This window comes from Tachypleus tridentatus, chromosome 6 (genome assembly GCF_004210375.1).
Source record: "Tachypleus tridentatus isolate NWPU-2018 chromosome 6, ASM421037v1, whole genome shotgun sequence".
Lineage (NCBI taxonomy): Eukaryota > Metazoa > Arthropoda > Merostomata > Xiphosura > Limulidae > Tachypleus > Tachypleus tridentatus.
In genome coordinates, this window is record NC_134830.1 from 143931831 (window position 1) to 143948011 (window position 16181).

General features: G+C 33.5%; 1 protein-coding gene and 1 long non-coding RNA gene across 2 annotated transcripts; one reads left to right on the forward strand and one right to left on the reverse strand.

Annotated features, from left to right (window-relative positions):
• The first annotated feature begins 5319 nt into the window (after positions 1–5319).
• Positions 5320–9931, forward strand: LOC143253934 (uncharacterized protein C09G1.4-like). Its single transcript, XM_076508547.1, has 3 exons — positions 5320–5439; positions 5774–5943; positions 7527–9931. The coding sequence occupies exons 1-3, from the start codon at positions 5399–5401 to the stop codon at positions 7748–7750; spliced, it is 435 nt and encodes a 144-aa protein (XP_076364662.1). The 5' UTR covers positions 5320–5398; the 3' UTR covers positions 7751–9931.
• Positions 9932–13791: 3860 nt separating this feature from the next.
• LOC143253936 (uncharacterized) lies at positions 13792–15961 on the reverse strand. Its single transcript, XR_013029897.1, has 2 exons — positions 15862–15961; positions 13792–14040 (listed from the first exon to the last, which is right to left on the reverse strand). It is a non-coding gene; the product is annotated as an uncharacterized LOC143253936 (long non-coding RNA).
• Between the last annotated feature and the right edge of the window lie 220 nt (positions 15962–16181).

Sequence of the window (16181 nt, forward strand, 5' to 3'; positions counted from 1 at the left end):
TGTGTGTTTTCCTGAAATATAAGACAAAGATAAAAACTTGGCAACACAACCCCCTATTGAATCAGTGGTAGGCTTAAGGGGTTATAACATTAAAATCCAAGGTTCTATTCCTTGTGCCTGATTGTTAGAACACTTGACTCATAATTTGCAAGTTGTGGATTCAAATTCCCATCACCGAACTTGCATCACCCACCGCCAACTCTTGGGCTAATCTTTTACCAACGAATAGTGGGTTTGACCGTATCATTATAACGCCCCCACGGCTGAAAGGGCGAGCATGTTTGGCGCGATGGGGATGCGAACCCGCCACCCTCATATTAAAGCCGCACGCCTTAACATCCTTGACCATGCCGGGCCTACAATAGGATTAACTCGGCTTTTGAAATTCATTATTAAGTGTCCTGTTTATAGGACCCCTCTAGTGTTTAAAGTTACGCCCTCTGGACTCTAATAAAAGTAGTGAATTTGTGCAAGGAAAATCTTGTTCAGCATCTGGTTGCGATCTAGCAGATATGTTTCTTTAATAAACGTATCTCCAATAAAACAAAAATTATGAGAAGTCTTGACATATTTTTCCAAAGAAATGCATCTCTGTTTCATAATTCATTAAAATATGTTTACTCTTTGTTATTTTCAATGGTTCACAGATATACACTGCTGGCCAAAATCTTAAGGCCAATGAACATATAGAAAAAAATATGCATTTTGCGTTGTTAGACTCAACTACTTATTTGAGTAGAGCTTCGAAAGATGAAAATCAGAAAAGGGAAAATAAAAAAAACACTTTTTTTAGTATTTAATAGGAAAAATGAGAACACGATGAAATTAGCCTAAATACTAGCTGGTAAAAAGTTTAAGACAATACTGAAATGAAGCGTTAATCGGTAAACATGTAACGAAATTTAGTAATTTGTGTTCAAGCATTAGCGTTGTCAACATCTCCTGTGTTACATTGGGTAAAAACATGGCAAAGAATAAGAAGTTGACAGAGTTTGAACGTGGCAGGATTGTCGAGCTGTACAAGCAAGGTCTCTCTCAACGTGCCATCGCTGGTGAGATTAAGCGTAGTAAAACTGCTATTGCAAATTTCTTAAAAGATCCTGAGGAATACGGAACGAGAATTTCAAATTTCGTTGGCGTTGAGCAGGGGGATTCTTTGGGTTGTACGGCAAGACACCAGCCGATTGTCGATCCAGATTAAGGCCCTTACGGACGCAGAATGCAGCTGAAGTACAATAAGACGGCATCTATACGAGAAAGGCTTTAAAAAACGTAAACGTCTTCAAAGGCCACTCCTTCTTCCGCACCACGAAACACCTCGGTTAAATTTTGCTGAGAAGCACCAAACATGGGACGTAGAAGAGTGGACGAAGGTTTTGTTCTCTGATGAGAAAAAATTTAACCTCGATGGCCCAGATGGGTTCCAATGTCACTGGCACGATAAGGATATCCCACCAGAAACATTTTCTACACCACACAGTGGAGGAGGTTCCATCATGATATGGGGTGCTTTTTTTTTTCCATGGAATAATGGAGCTTCAGGTTATACAGGGACGTCAAACGGCGGCTGGTTACGTTGGCATGTTGGAGAGAGTACCCTTATTGACTGACTGCCCTCGCTTGTGTGGAAATGACTGGATCTTTCAGCAGAACAACGCTGCAATCCACAATGCCTGCAGGACAAAGGACTTTTTCATGGCGAATAGCGTGTTTCTTTTGGACCATCCAGTGTTCACCCGAACTAAACCCCATTGAAAATGTTTCGGGGTGGATGGCAAGGGAAGTCTATAGAAATGGACGTCAATTCCAAACAGTGCATGATCTTCGTGAAGCCATCTTCACCACTTGGAATAATATTCGAGCCAGTCTTCTGCAAACGCTCATATCGACCATGCCAAAGCGAATTTGTGCAGTTATTCGCAATAACAGCCTTGCAACTCTACTGAGACCTCTTGTTGGGCATTTCCTACCCTGTTTAAGACTTGGTTTTGGTATGGTCTTAAACTTTTGACCAGCTAGTATTTAGGCTAATTTCATAGTGTTCACATACTCCCTATTAAATGCTAAAAAAGTTTATTTTTATTTTCCCTTTTCTTATTTCCATCTTTCGAAGCTCTACTCAAATAAGTGGTTGAGTCTTATAACGCAAAATGCATATTTTTTCTCTATGTTCATCGGCCTTAAGATTTTGGCCAGCAGTGTACCTTATAATCAAGCCAACAATGACTACTTTTACTCATAATATTTTATATTATGTTTTTTGTATATATATATATTTTTATATTATAGCCGAATTTTCAATATTTTTATTTCTTCTACGTACTTAATATGAATGATATTTTAGATAACGTTTCGTCCATCCATTTCAGTTTCTTCCATATCAAAACTCAAAGTTATAAATTTCAGATTTTTTTCTATTATCATTGCGTTGCTTTAAAAATCTGCTTTATCTTATTTATCGATTTAAATATAGGATAAAGTATTTGTTGAATGGAATGTTTTGAATTTCGCGCTAAGCTACACGAGGGTTATCTGCGCTAACTGTCCATCAGTGTAAGACTAGAGGGAAGACAAATAATCATAATCACCGACCGTTAACTCTTAGAATAGTCTTTTACCAACGAATAGCTGGATTGACCGTCACGTTAAAACACTCCCACGGCTGAAAGGGCGAGCATATTTGGTTTACTGGGATTCGAACCCACGACCTTAAAATTATGAGTCGAGTGCCTTAACCACTTGCCCATACCGGGCTTTATTTGTTGATTTTCACTACATTAAATAAAATAATAATTAAACCTCTTACATAAGGCACAAGTAACAATCCATTTAATGCTTGAGTAAAGAAGCAGATTAAGCTGGTATTAGAATCAACTAGTAGACAACGATTTATAAATATATTTAAATAATTTTGTTCTGTGGGAACATATAACATTTTTCGAAAAAATATTTGTCTCTCTTCTTTAGATATAGTCTTTCGGTTAGCAGTACAGGGTTTATATATAAGTACAAAAAGAAGAGACAAAATAATCTATAGTAAAAAAAGTGTTTTCACCAGATGGCAAGGTTATAGATAAAGGTCAGGTCTGTGGTTGATAAATGAACGTAGCGAAATATGGTTGATGTTGAAAGAGACATTATCACAGTTTTGAGAAAGATAGTTCGATTTGATTATCTCTATAGTTTTTCTAAACAATATATTTCCTTTTTTAGTTTCCGCATAGCGTAGGAGAAAAGTTTAGTTACAAAGTATTTTGTAACCAGGATCAAATGGATGGAGGCCCGGCATGGCCAAGCGTGTTAAGGCGTGCGACTCGTAATCTGAGGGTCGCAGGTTCGCATCGCTGTCGCGCCAAACATGCTCGCCCTTTCAGCCGTGGGGGCGTTATAATGTTACAGTCAATCCCACTATACGTTGGTAAAATAATAGCCCAAGAGTCGGCGGTGGGTGGTGATGACTAGTTGCCTTCTCTCTAGTCTTACGGTGCTAAATTAGGGACGGCTAGTACAGATAGCCCTCGAGTAGCTTTGTGCGAAATTCGAAAACAAAATCAAAAGGATGACATGTTAAAAAAAAATCTGGAATTTATCTCTTCATATAGCCTTAACTTTCTTTTCATGTTTTATTTAAAAGAAGTGCAGTATTCGCCCATTATATTCCTTTATACATTTGTATGCGATTCTATGTAAATGTCTCGGTTTTCTCCTTCAATAGGAGTTATTTAGGGTTAGGTCATACGATGTTTATGTTATTTCAAGGTTTAATGTCAGTGCTCAAGTTATTAAATAGACTAAAAATTTCGTTAGAAATTTCTGGCATAAAATGGTATGTCGGTAGAAGGGCTAGGGATTAATATAATATATTGTAAGGTTTTGACCTTTAATAAAAGCCCTATTTATAAGGCTTGGGCTAAATCTCCAGAGAGCACTAGATTTTCTAAGTATTTCAGTTCAGTTTCTAAGCCTTCTTTGCGGATACAATGTTATAATAAAATGTAATAGTGGGTTTGTGAATTTAAGGTTCTCTCACCAAAAGTAAAAGTAATCCTTCACTTCATATCCTATTTACATGTATTTAAACATATCCGTGTGGGTAACATGGAATAATTCGTAAAATTAGAAGTTTCTTAGAAGTCAAGTTATTAATGAACACAGCTTTATAACCTTTCCTCTTAAGGTTTACTATCAGACAAAATCAACCATGATGTAACGGAAAGCATAAAATCTTGCCTTTATCAGGATACCACATCTCTTCCTAGGGAAATCAATAACAACCTCTGCGACCTCAAAGAGAAATCAGTTCCTACAGAGGTTGTCACACAAATAACACTTAACAAACTTAGCAGTTAATACGTTATGAAAACTGACTCAGTATCGAACAAACATTTTAAAGCTATAAAATATTATGTATTTTTCTTAATCAAATAGGACGCAAGCGGTTTGGGAAAAATATGTAGCAGTTCATGTTCGTAATCTGAGGGTCGCGGGTTCGAATTCAGGTCGCACCGAACATGCTCGCCCTTTCAGCCGTGGGGGCGTTATAATGCAACTATCAATCCCACTATTAGTTGGTAAGAGAGTAGCCCAAGAGTTGGTAGTGATGACTAGCTGCCCTCTCTCTAGTCTTACACTGCTAAATTAGGGACGACTAGCACAGATAGCCCTCCAGTAGTTTTGTGCGAAATTAAAACACATTAAACGCTACTTGTCACATATCATCTTTGTTGTCAACATCTTCTAGAGTCGTTTTCACTTATCATTTTTCTTTTGGGCCCTTACTTCTTGTATTTTTGAATCAAGGAGAGAAATTTGGTAAATATATTTTACGTGACCCTGAAATAACCATACCAAATTCAATCGGTATTTATGCCACCAAATAAATATTCAAGCACGTTTAATTTATTTGACAAACTTCAACTATCGTTTTCCCCTATACACTATTCCAGCCAATTTTTATTCTACGTAACGTTACTATGGTAACTTGTGAATTAAAGTATAGAAGAATATGTAAACATCATGACATCTGCTATACCCAAAGTTATCGAGGTGTTTCGTGTAATACCAGGACAATACAGTTTGACTAGATACGGTAGGTCTTGTAGTTGTTGAAACACTATTCCTACTGTCTGAACAATAATTGTTTTAGTGTGAATCGTGTTATTTATTAAATATATTTAATTTATTATCCATTAACGCTAAGGTACCGATTTATTAATATAACACTATTTATTTAAATAAATATTGATCTTCTCTCATACACTTAACTTTTGTTAAATATACTATGACAAATTCATAATTTGTAAATATTGCTACTATTACAGTGACTTTGTCCCGTTCAATAACTCATCCCTGAAAAAGCAGATCCAGGACGGTCTCCTAAATTCTTTCACCCGTAAACATGTGTACAACGTCTATAAAGAGGAGAACAAAAGGAATATAGTAAGTATAAACTAATGTTAACTTTTAATCTCAGTGAGGATCTGCTTGAAAGAAGCATGTTGTTTAGATGTGAAAAATGCAATAGTTTTTAACATAACCTTTGGATAATCGACCATTTCTAATTTAAATTACATTTTATAGTAAACTTGCATGGAGTTCGTGGGACTTCTTTTAATATCCATGTTGTGGTTTTTATGTTTCTTACAATCATTCGCGTAGCATGATAGTAATTGGATGTCTTAACTTTTCAACTTGTATTGATTTAAAAGAGAAACAACAATCGCTGCTTTAACTATATTTTTTCTCCCACGTGACGTATTAAACCACACTCCAGTTACAAAAATTGTGATGATGCTGACATAAATAACAAACCTATCCTCGATTACACGTGTGGTCGACTGGTTGGTTTTGAACGAGAGGGAGCACAGGTTGTAGAGGTGATAAAACCTCTTTATAAACCATACGGATTTTATATAGCTAAGGGAAGGATGAGAAACAGCAAAGGTAAGCAGCTTCTTGTTTGTATCAGAATTGTTATTATTATTATAACCGTAAAAGAGGACCAAGATCGCTTGTTTTAAACATTTACATCACTATACAGTAGTGTGTTCTCTGTCTATCACTTTGTTAGTGTACACTAAAATGATGTCACATAAAGGACGCTTAACACTGCAATTTGCACATGCCATGAATCACAAGAATAATTATACAATCTGCAGGATACAACATAGCATGCTATATGAACTTGAAAAGCAACAAATAAAAACCTTTGTTACCCTTCATTTTGTTTCTATATGTTCTTGAAACAAAACACGTTAGAGGATCCTTTACCAATCATCTAGTTTATTAATATCTTTCGTGAGTGCAAATCTTACCAAAGATGAAAGTATTATGTGTTCAATTTATTATTTTCATGTTTATTCATTATAGGAAAAACAAAGTTATCGTGGTTATTTTTATAGCATAATCCTACAGAATATACTGTAACTGATAATTCCAAATTACAATAACAACAATTTAGAACTCATGATGATGCCTCATCAACGGTCGCGTGTGTGTTTTCTTATACCAAAGCCACATCGAGAGGAATCGAACCCCTAATTTTAGCGTTATAAATCTATAGACATACTGCTGTACTAGCGGGTAGCACCATCAAAGATCGCAACAAAGTCTTCATTAAAAGTCAGAATGTACCTCATTGTGAAGTTGCATGTTATTGTATTTTGAATTTATTTATTTAGAAGATTTCTTACTAGATGTCAAGGTAAAGTTAGTTAAGACACTATTTAATTCTTGTAGAAATCAACATTTTTTATTTTATTTCAGGGGAAAGTAAAAATTATCTAAATAATTGATTTCTTTTGAAATCATATATAGATGTTTTTTTTTCATCGTAACTGAGATGATTTTATCTTAACGTTTTTAAATTTTACTTTATTACTTTTACTCTTTTGAGGTTTGAAAAATAAAGTTTGTATTATAGTCATGGTGGCCAGAGTGCAGACAAACACTTGGTAAGACTAAACATGCGCACACACAAACTGATTTACACCAAATTGTCGTAACAGATTGATTAATTTATGTTTTAGCATATATTTCACTCAAAGCCACATACAGGATATCTCCGCATAGCAGTTTCAAATTTTAAACTGATAAACTATAAGGAAGTTAGTTACTAAATATCATCCATCACCAACTCTTTGCTGACAGAATAAGTAGTATTTGACTGTCACTTTTAAAGCATAACCAGATTGGGAAATCCTACTTACAGAAAATGATAAAGAGTATCAAGAAAGAAACAGCAGTTTAACCAACCGTAAATGTCGAATCATTAACGACAATAAGATAATTTTATGGAAGAAGGATTTTAATTGGATAACAAAAAATAATTCTTAGAGCATTTTGTCTCCTTCTACAAACAATATTTTTTTCAAGCTATTTCGTATTCTTATCTAACCTCACCAACATCGTTCAACAAAGTAACTTAGATATTATTAGATAAATTTTAGTCGGGTAGGTAGACGCACTAACAAAGAAAAATTACTACAAAGATCTTACAATTCATGTACATATATATTGTTTGATAGTTTCAGGAGTGTTCATAACACGGATGCGAGATTACCAAACATTGATTTCACTCGCTCGGATTCTCGATCCTGGTGATGAAATTTTAGAGATAGATGGAGTCAGTGTCAAAGAAAAAAACATCATGGAAATAAACAAATTAATAGTGAAAAAAAATAAAATATTCTTGAAAACTCTACTCGTTCCAATCGGAAAGATAAAGGAAAATATATATAATAATTCTTGATGACTCTTGAAATAAAAATGTATCTCTGAACGGCTGGTATGGGTATTAACACTTTTATTGATTAGCAGAGAATAACGTTTCGATCTTCCCAGGTCATCTTCAGGTTTACATAGTGAGTTTGCAACTGATTGTTGCTGGACACGTCTTAGAAACGAGAGTATAAATGAGTATGGGATTGATGCACACCCCAAGCAACAAATTAGCAACCCTTATGTAATTCACTTCCACCAAAACTAACTTTATGTTCAATAACCAGAACTATCGACAAATAAATGGATTAAGTATGGGAATCCCGTGCTACCGATTCTAGACATTTTTTATGACACAGATTGAATCACAAGCGATCAATTCAGCCTTACACCAACCACTATGCTGGTACAGGTATGTTGATGATACGATTGCTGGATTCATATCTACAGAACACACACTAAGTTCTTCAATAACGTCAACTCGATATACTCCAACATTAAATTCACCCGTGAACAGGAAAACACTAACCAAATCGCATTTATTAACCTCAAGATCATTAGAACTGACACACAATTCAAAACAAATCCACAGAAAAATCACCCATACTGGATTATACATTCCCTGGGACTCAGCAAATGAAACAAAACAGAAACCAAATAAACATAGCCACAAAACTATGCTCACCCGATAAAATTAACAAAATAAAAACATTTCATCAACATCAAACAAAATCCTCAAAAAACCGTGGAAAAAAATTATATGCACACACACCTATACCAACAACAAACAAACAATAAATCCCAAGATACAACAAGCTACAAAACCTTACATTGCTGCATACCATATGTTCCCAACATCAGCGAAAAAATAACCAACATTTGGAAAAAAACTTATAACAAAACACAACATTCCAATAAACACCAAATTTATTCGAAAACCAGGTGCAAAACTAAAGTCCATACTATGTAAACACTACAATGACAAATACAACACCAAATTAATTTACAAAATACAATGCAACAACTACCACGACTTTTATATTGGAGAAACAAACAGAAAAATGGAAACTAGATTCAAAGAACACAAAACACCTTCATATTTTTTTGAACACTGCAAAATAAATATACACAACAAACCATAGAAAACTCCCAGATACTAAGTAGGAAAACAAATATAAACAAACGCAAAATAAAAAAGCCCTACTTATACAAAAACTAAAACCAAAATTAAACTAATGTAAACGAACACTTTCATACCTATATTGATCAATAACCTAACATCTAATTGCAACGCCCCCTACAATCCGGTACCCGTTTACACTCTCGTCCCTGTGACACGTTTCTTTCAACGGTGAGTTGCAAACTCTTTTTGTTAACCTGAAGAGGACTTAGGAAGATCTAAACGTTGTTCTCTGCTTATCAATAAATGTGTTAATACCCATATATACCAGCCGTTCTGTGATACATACATAAGAACTATGAATGACATTTTTGTTTTATACAGTATTCATCTATGTATTTATATATACTACGTTTTCAGATTAGTATTTTAAAGTAATAAATTAAGAAAAGCTTAAATTGTATTCTTTATATTGTAATAAATGTATTGTACAAAATTTTGTGTTGGATTTTATTAGTCAAAAGATGGACTAACAACCCGAAGAATTCTATACAGACTAGTTATAAAAGAATCATTCCTGGAAAATATATAATTTCTACACAAAGCTTCACTGAAGAAAACAGTTTTTCAGCCCCGACGGACGGTTCGAATGAAAAATTTAACTGTTATTAGATACCTGGTTCAGGTGTCATTAGTTGTAAATCCCTCAACAAATATGCAACGAACATTAGCATATCAAATTATACAATCCTGAACTGATCACAAGCATACTTATTAAGAAGAATCTCTTATTTCTTACTTTACCTTACCTCATAAATTTCTATTTTTACATTTTACTTACTGTTATAATAATGAATAAAGAAAAGTATACAACTTGGTCTTTTCTTCTTTTTTGCTATCATAAAACATGAGCTTACTTTTTTTATATATTAATGGTATTCACGCAATAAATAATGCTCTATGTAATTAAACACACAGAAAACACTGTCCAATAAATATGATAATTTCTGGATTTCTGACTCTGCAATAATATCCTTAAAGAAATTCAGCTAAGCTTTCCAGTGTAATATCAAATGACAAAACAGGCAGTTTTGTAAAGAAATCAACAAACTTGATCAATTGATATATTAAAACTTTAGCTCTCTCTTGGGTATAAATAATATTGTGTGAAACATTAAAGAGAACTATTGGTATTTGTGAAAGATGGAATGCAATAGGTGAGTCTGATTAACCAGTTTATGTTTTGTAGAATAACAACAACGAGAGATATAAACATTATAATTTGTTTATATTTTAATGAGAAATCTATGTTAAATTTCTTATTTTTTGAAGGGATGTTCAACGAATTAGAGAAGAGGAAAGACTGAGAGATCAAATGTCAGAATTCTAATACCAGGGAAATTTATGATTTTTTAAACACTTCTTTTTAAGAACAAGAACTTAAAACTAATATAATATTAAAATTGTGTTCGCTACTTATGTTTTTATACTATATTTATCTGTGTATATTGATAATAAAGTCATTGATTTAAAATTTAAACATAACTCTGTAAAACATTGTGACATGTACACCTAGAGTTACAGGATGTAAAAAGCCTAACAAAGTAGATACCTTTAAACACAATCGTCACGAAAGTATTACATTTGAACACATTCTCCAAGAACATTCAATAATAATATTAGAACATTTACTTTAATTATCACAATTTTTTGGTTGTCAGGAGGTAGTTCAAATTGACCAACGTTGTACAGAGAAAATAACAGATAAAATATAGTTTTACTAAAAACAAACAATTGTATTTAAGAGGTTTTGTAGATAAAGTAAATAAAAGTTGAGATTTTCAGATGAAGAAGATTCTTTTCAATCTTAACATTCACATCACTTTCCTCACAGCCTAGTGACAAGAGTATTCAATATATTCACAGAAAATTGTTTTTAGTTTATTACAAATATGTCACTTAAATATTTTCTTTTTTTGTATGAAACACTTATTTTTCTGAAAGTCTGTCAAGGTTCTTGAAGATATATTTACTGCATTAACAGTTAGTATCAAAACTATAAACAAGTAAACACAAAGATGTAATGTGGAAAGTCAACCAAACCCGTGTTGAGACAGCTAAATCTATACAAGCTTTCCATTTACAACAGCCAAGAGAAAACTGCATTTTGTATGTTAACCACTGAAATGAAACTGGTTAAATATCTGAACTATAAAATAGTGCATCATGTCTTACATCACTTGATTATCAGTACTCTAGAATACTGCCATGAAGTGGTTAAATATCTGAAGTATCAATTAGGGTACTATGACTAACTTGTATGTATTGTTAACATTTAAGCAATTCAAGTTCAAAACCAATTCCATTAATCAAATATTAGCTTCAGCACATACGTTAAGTGGGAATTGTTGTGAAGGATACTACAAGTTTTTAAGTCTTTCACTACATGTAAAAATACTGTATAAACACTGGTAATGTTAACATTCAACAAGTGTGAAGCTTCTGAAAGAAATGAGAAGTGTTCTTCAAAAAGTAAACATTTAGTAACATACATGGTGAACACAGTATGGTTGAAATACTATTATGATATACTCATCTAATTCTTGAAACTGAGGAACTAGATACAGCATGTAGTTTTTAAAATGTAACAGACCTATTCCTAATGTCTTATGGTAAGTATAATTAATTATAATCACACATTGCTAGCATTTACATCATAACAACCAAAGTGAACCTGATACTGAGTTAGTTAACAATACTGACAATGTAAAAATTGGTTACTTTATAAGAGAGAATAGATGACTTTTTAATAAAACTGTTATACAATCTGTTGACAAGACTGACATTTAAGAATTTTAATACCTCAGAGAACAGTATGATAGAAAACTGGTGGTAAATAAGGTATAAAATATTGACACAAACCTGTTACTCAATCAAGCAAAAAGAGTGACAAAAAATTTAATACTGTATCAATAGACAAAACTGATAGAATAACTGGTGAAAAGATTGATAAAGAAAACTGGTTCACAGTTGGAACAAGTGCCAATAAACAACTCAAGTACTTTAGAAGACAGTGTGGTTTAAATTAAAGAAATCTGGTCCTGAATCAGGTGAGAAAAACTAATGTCAATCACCTGAAGTTGGTCTTTCCAGTCCTGGATCCAAATTATTTGATGTTATGGCCATTTTCAAAAAAGAAAGTAATAAAAAGGTTTTAAAAGACCTGTAGCAAAATTACACTAATAACTCACCAAGATGGCTAACGGGTAGTTTAAACAGCAGCGTTAGTCACCTGAAGTTGGCCTTTCTAGTCCTGCTTTCGAGTTATTTAACATTACGGCCATTTTCTAATTTCAAATCGAGCTAGATGGACTTTGATCCTTAAAAGGGAATCACATCAGAAAATGTCTAATGTATAAATTAAAACAATTAATGGCCTTTAAAACTAAAAACATTACCAAGGTGGACAGTGTCACCATCACCAATAACTATGTCTAACGTTATGGACATGTTTAAAATGGTGCCGTCGTTGAGTGTTGTAACAACGGCAAGAAAGTAAAATGTGGCTCATTGTGACCTGAGTGTTACACAGACTACACACTAGTGCATCAGTTCCAGGTAAAAGAAAACGATGAAATAAAAACTGTGACCAATGCGTAGTCTAGTTAGAACAACTTCCTCTTTCCGATCCGTACTGAGGCAATACGGCCAAAATCCAATATAGGGTTTTATTTGGAAAAGCTCGTTGTCGTGTTGCTCACTACAAGTCGACTGCCAGCTGGCACGGAGCCGAGCCTTGAATACAGGACCATAGTCCATGTATGGAACAGGCACAGCATTGATAGTGCCAAAGAAGGTAGATTTAATAATCAGTGATGTTAAGAAAATATTTTACGTAGAAGAGCGAACAACATTTAGACCTTCTTCGGCCATCGTTAGGTTCACAAAGAAAGAAAGAGGTAATTGACCGGAAGCTGACCACATGTTTGAAAGGGGTTGTGTAACTGAGTGTTGGAATGTAGAGGGTGGTGTAAGATATTTGAATATATAGAAAAGGAAAAAGTTCCTGTAATTTTACACATTTTTATGAAAAATATTCATTACAAAAATAAAAATATTAAACTGCATTTTGGCTTGCTATCATTTTTGTTTTCTGTAACTATTTAATATATGACGTTTGTGTGTTTAAATCCACAGACGGGGAATTGAACGCCTGATTTTTAGCGTTGTAAATCCATACTTACTGCTGTACCAGCTGGGGGCTTAAAATATGATAAATAGATATTTATACATCTTCTAAGTGATAACAATATTTTTTCCTTTCCACTCATTATTGGTTTCTACTGATAAATGACCACTCTTACAACATGTTTTCTTATTGGCTTTTCGCATAATTCTCGTGATCTTTTCTTCACTATGCCTGTCTTCTTAGTTTAACTATTAGCTTTATTTATGGTAACAGTTATCTTTTACATTACATCACCCTTTTGATTTATACAGTGGTTGCAAATTCAGCAGTTTTTGCAGAGAAAAGGTTAAAAAACAACAACATACAAACAGAAAAGATGAACAATGGGTCACAAATGCAAGATGGATGAGGACTACATTTCTAAACACAAAAAACTCGGAAATGTTCAAGAAAAAAAGGGTGTTTTATTGATTTATATGATAAAATTTATTGGATAATTGTTTATTTAGAATTAAGCTCAAGGCTACACTGTGGGCTATCTGTGTTCTGCCCACCACGGGTATTGAAACCCGGTTTTTAGCGGTGAGGGTCTGCAAACATTCCCCTGTGCCACTGGTGGGATTGGACAACTGATGTAATAATACAGTAACCATACTGAAGCTCATTTAATTACCAATATTTCCAGATATAATGGTATTCGAGTATGCAATTACTGTTTCTCTATCGTCTAGCGAAATGATAAAAATACAGGGTGTTCGGAAAATCACTGTGCACTTATATATTTATTAACAGACATGTTTCAATATAGAATACAGGAGGTAAACATGAATGACAATTATAAACAATGTTAAAAGTGACCTCCATTGGCATCAATATAAGCTTGGATCCTTCTTATTTTGTTTCTAAACACCGCTATCAGTTGCTGGCTTGAAATAGACTGAATGAATGCTGTTATTACTGCTTTCAAAACTGCACAGTAACTTTCCAAACACCCTGTATATCCCGAAAAAATCTCAGAAAATTTAAACATAAATAAATAAATACCTAAGACGAATAATTCTGACAACAAAGCATGATAGGAAAGGAAGTTCAGAATATCATGACAACATAGTGTGCTATTGATCTTATAAAACCACTACAAAATATATACATTTTATTGTAGATGTATCAGGCGAGAATAATTCACATGTTGTACCGGAAATGTATTAACACGCTGACATATTACTGGGACGTACATACAATGGACACTTTACTCATTATTGGTGTTTAGGTCTTATAGACCCTGGAGGGTCAGATGTGTCGACTTCTTTTTTCCCTTGTTAGAAGTGTATACAATGTATTTATTTTAAATGTAGTTCCAAAGTGATACCACTCAGTCGCCATTAATGACAGAATTAATGGAAGAGTTGTGCATCTTTACACTAGCAAATGAAAGGTAAAACCATGTGACAAAAGTAGAGCGAGTAGAATACAAGACAGCGGGCATGAAATAAATTACAGGATAAACATAGTAATGAAAATATCTGAAAAAATCCCGCTGTCTCAAATGCTTAATTAAACACGTAACTAAACAAATTATTTCCTAAATTTTGATGTTGGTAGTTGTAGTCACACATTCGGGAATTCATACAATTTCTTAATGCAAATTATTCGATGTTGTGTTTCAACTCTGAGCAGCATAGAACTCATCTGATTCATCATAAGTATCAAACTGCTACGCAATGAATAATGGAATATTTTTTTGTCAACTAACATTCCTTGTATATCTACAGTCCAATCAAATTGGTGACTTTTGTGATTTTCAGGATACATTGTGTTCATTCGCAAACATTTTTGCTTACAAAAAAAAATGAAAATACTGTATGACGATTATACTTGTCACCATTTTAGTTACAGATAAATAATAGTTTGACTGAAGTTGTTTATATGGTTCAATCGGACAGCACTTACAGTTTTTAAGGCAATCATTGTTGATTAAACGGCCCATCGGGGTGCTTTTGCATGGTTCCGGCAACATTTTTTATTACTTATGGAAATGTGAATTAAGCTTTCACAATAAGTTTATACCTTCCATATTGATACGAATACAATAAAGCATTTGGTCTGGTTTTAAAAACTGGAGTTAAATAGCCCGTCTGTTCGGGAAAATTCTTCTGAAAATATAATTTCACAATAAGTTTGTGTGTCTATACGGACAGGAGCACGAGAAAGTTCTTTGTGTGGCTTTTGAGGCATTCGGAGTTGATTAAACGGCTTATCTGGGAACCTTTGAGTTAGTCAGGCAACATTTTTATGAATTATAAGAAATAAATTACGATTCCACAATAATTATATGTTATCTGTGCAGACAGAGGTATTTCGTGTGAGTGTTAAAGCGACCGGAGTTGATTAAATGGACCGTACGGCAAATGTGTTCTAGTTGTCTTTCACCCATACCCCCGAATGGAGGGCGGATAGAGGCATGAAAAAGTGAAAAACAAAATACAATGATCATATACACATATGCAACCTGTGGCGTCTTAAATAATAATTATAATTAGCATTTGTTTAAAAAATATCAATGTACTACGTTATTATGATATATATTAATAACATTTACCTAATAACGTACGAACTGATTAATTAAACGCAAGTCTATTACTTTTAAGTGACGTATTGAGGAATTGTATTAAGCACAGCCTTTAGGCGTAATGTTTTCTGCTGCGCATAATTAGCTCCTTAGTAAAATGAAAGAAAAGAAAATGACATCTAAGAAGGCAGTTATTTGTAATTTGCACACATACTCATCACAAACTTAAGAAAAAAAATCTCTCACGAACGGTATTTAACTTACAAAAAAGCGTTTTCTTCCACACTCCGTGTCGGTAACACACGACACATTTCCTTCTGTAATATGGCGGCCGGAAATCATGTGCAATGCGCGCCGTTTGCCACTTTGGTGTTATTGAGAGCTCTTGGGACTTTTTTTTATCGTTGATATATAGAAGAATATAAAGAAATCTGTAAAAATAGCATGGTGAGCTAAAATGGCGAAAATCTTATAATTAAAAATTATGTGATATATCTGTTCAAAATAAATATTTATATATCTCAGTTATTGTATTCTTATAGGAATTTTACATATATGTATATAGTGATATAACTTTAAAATGT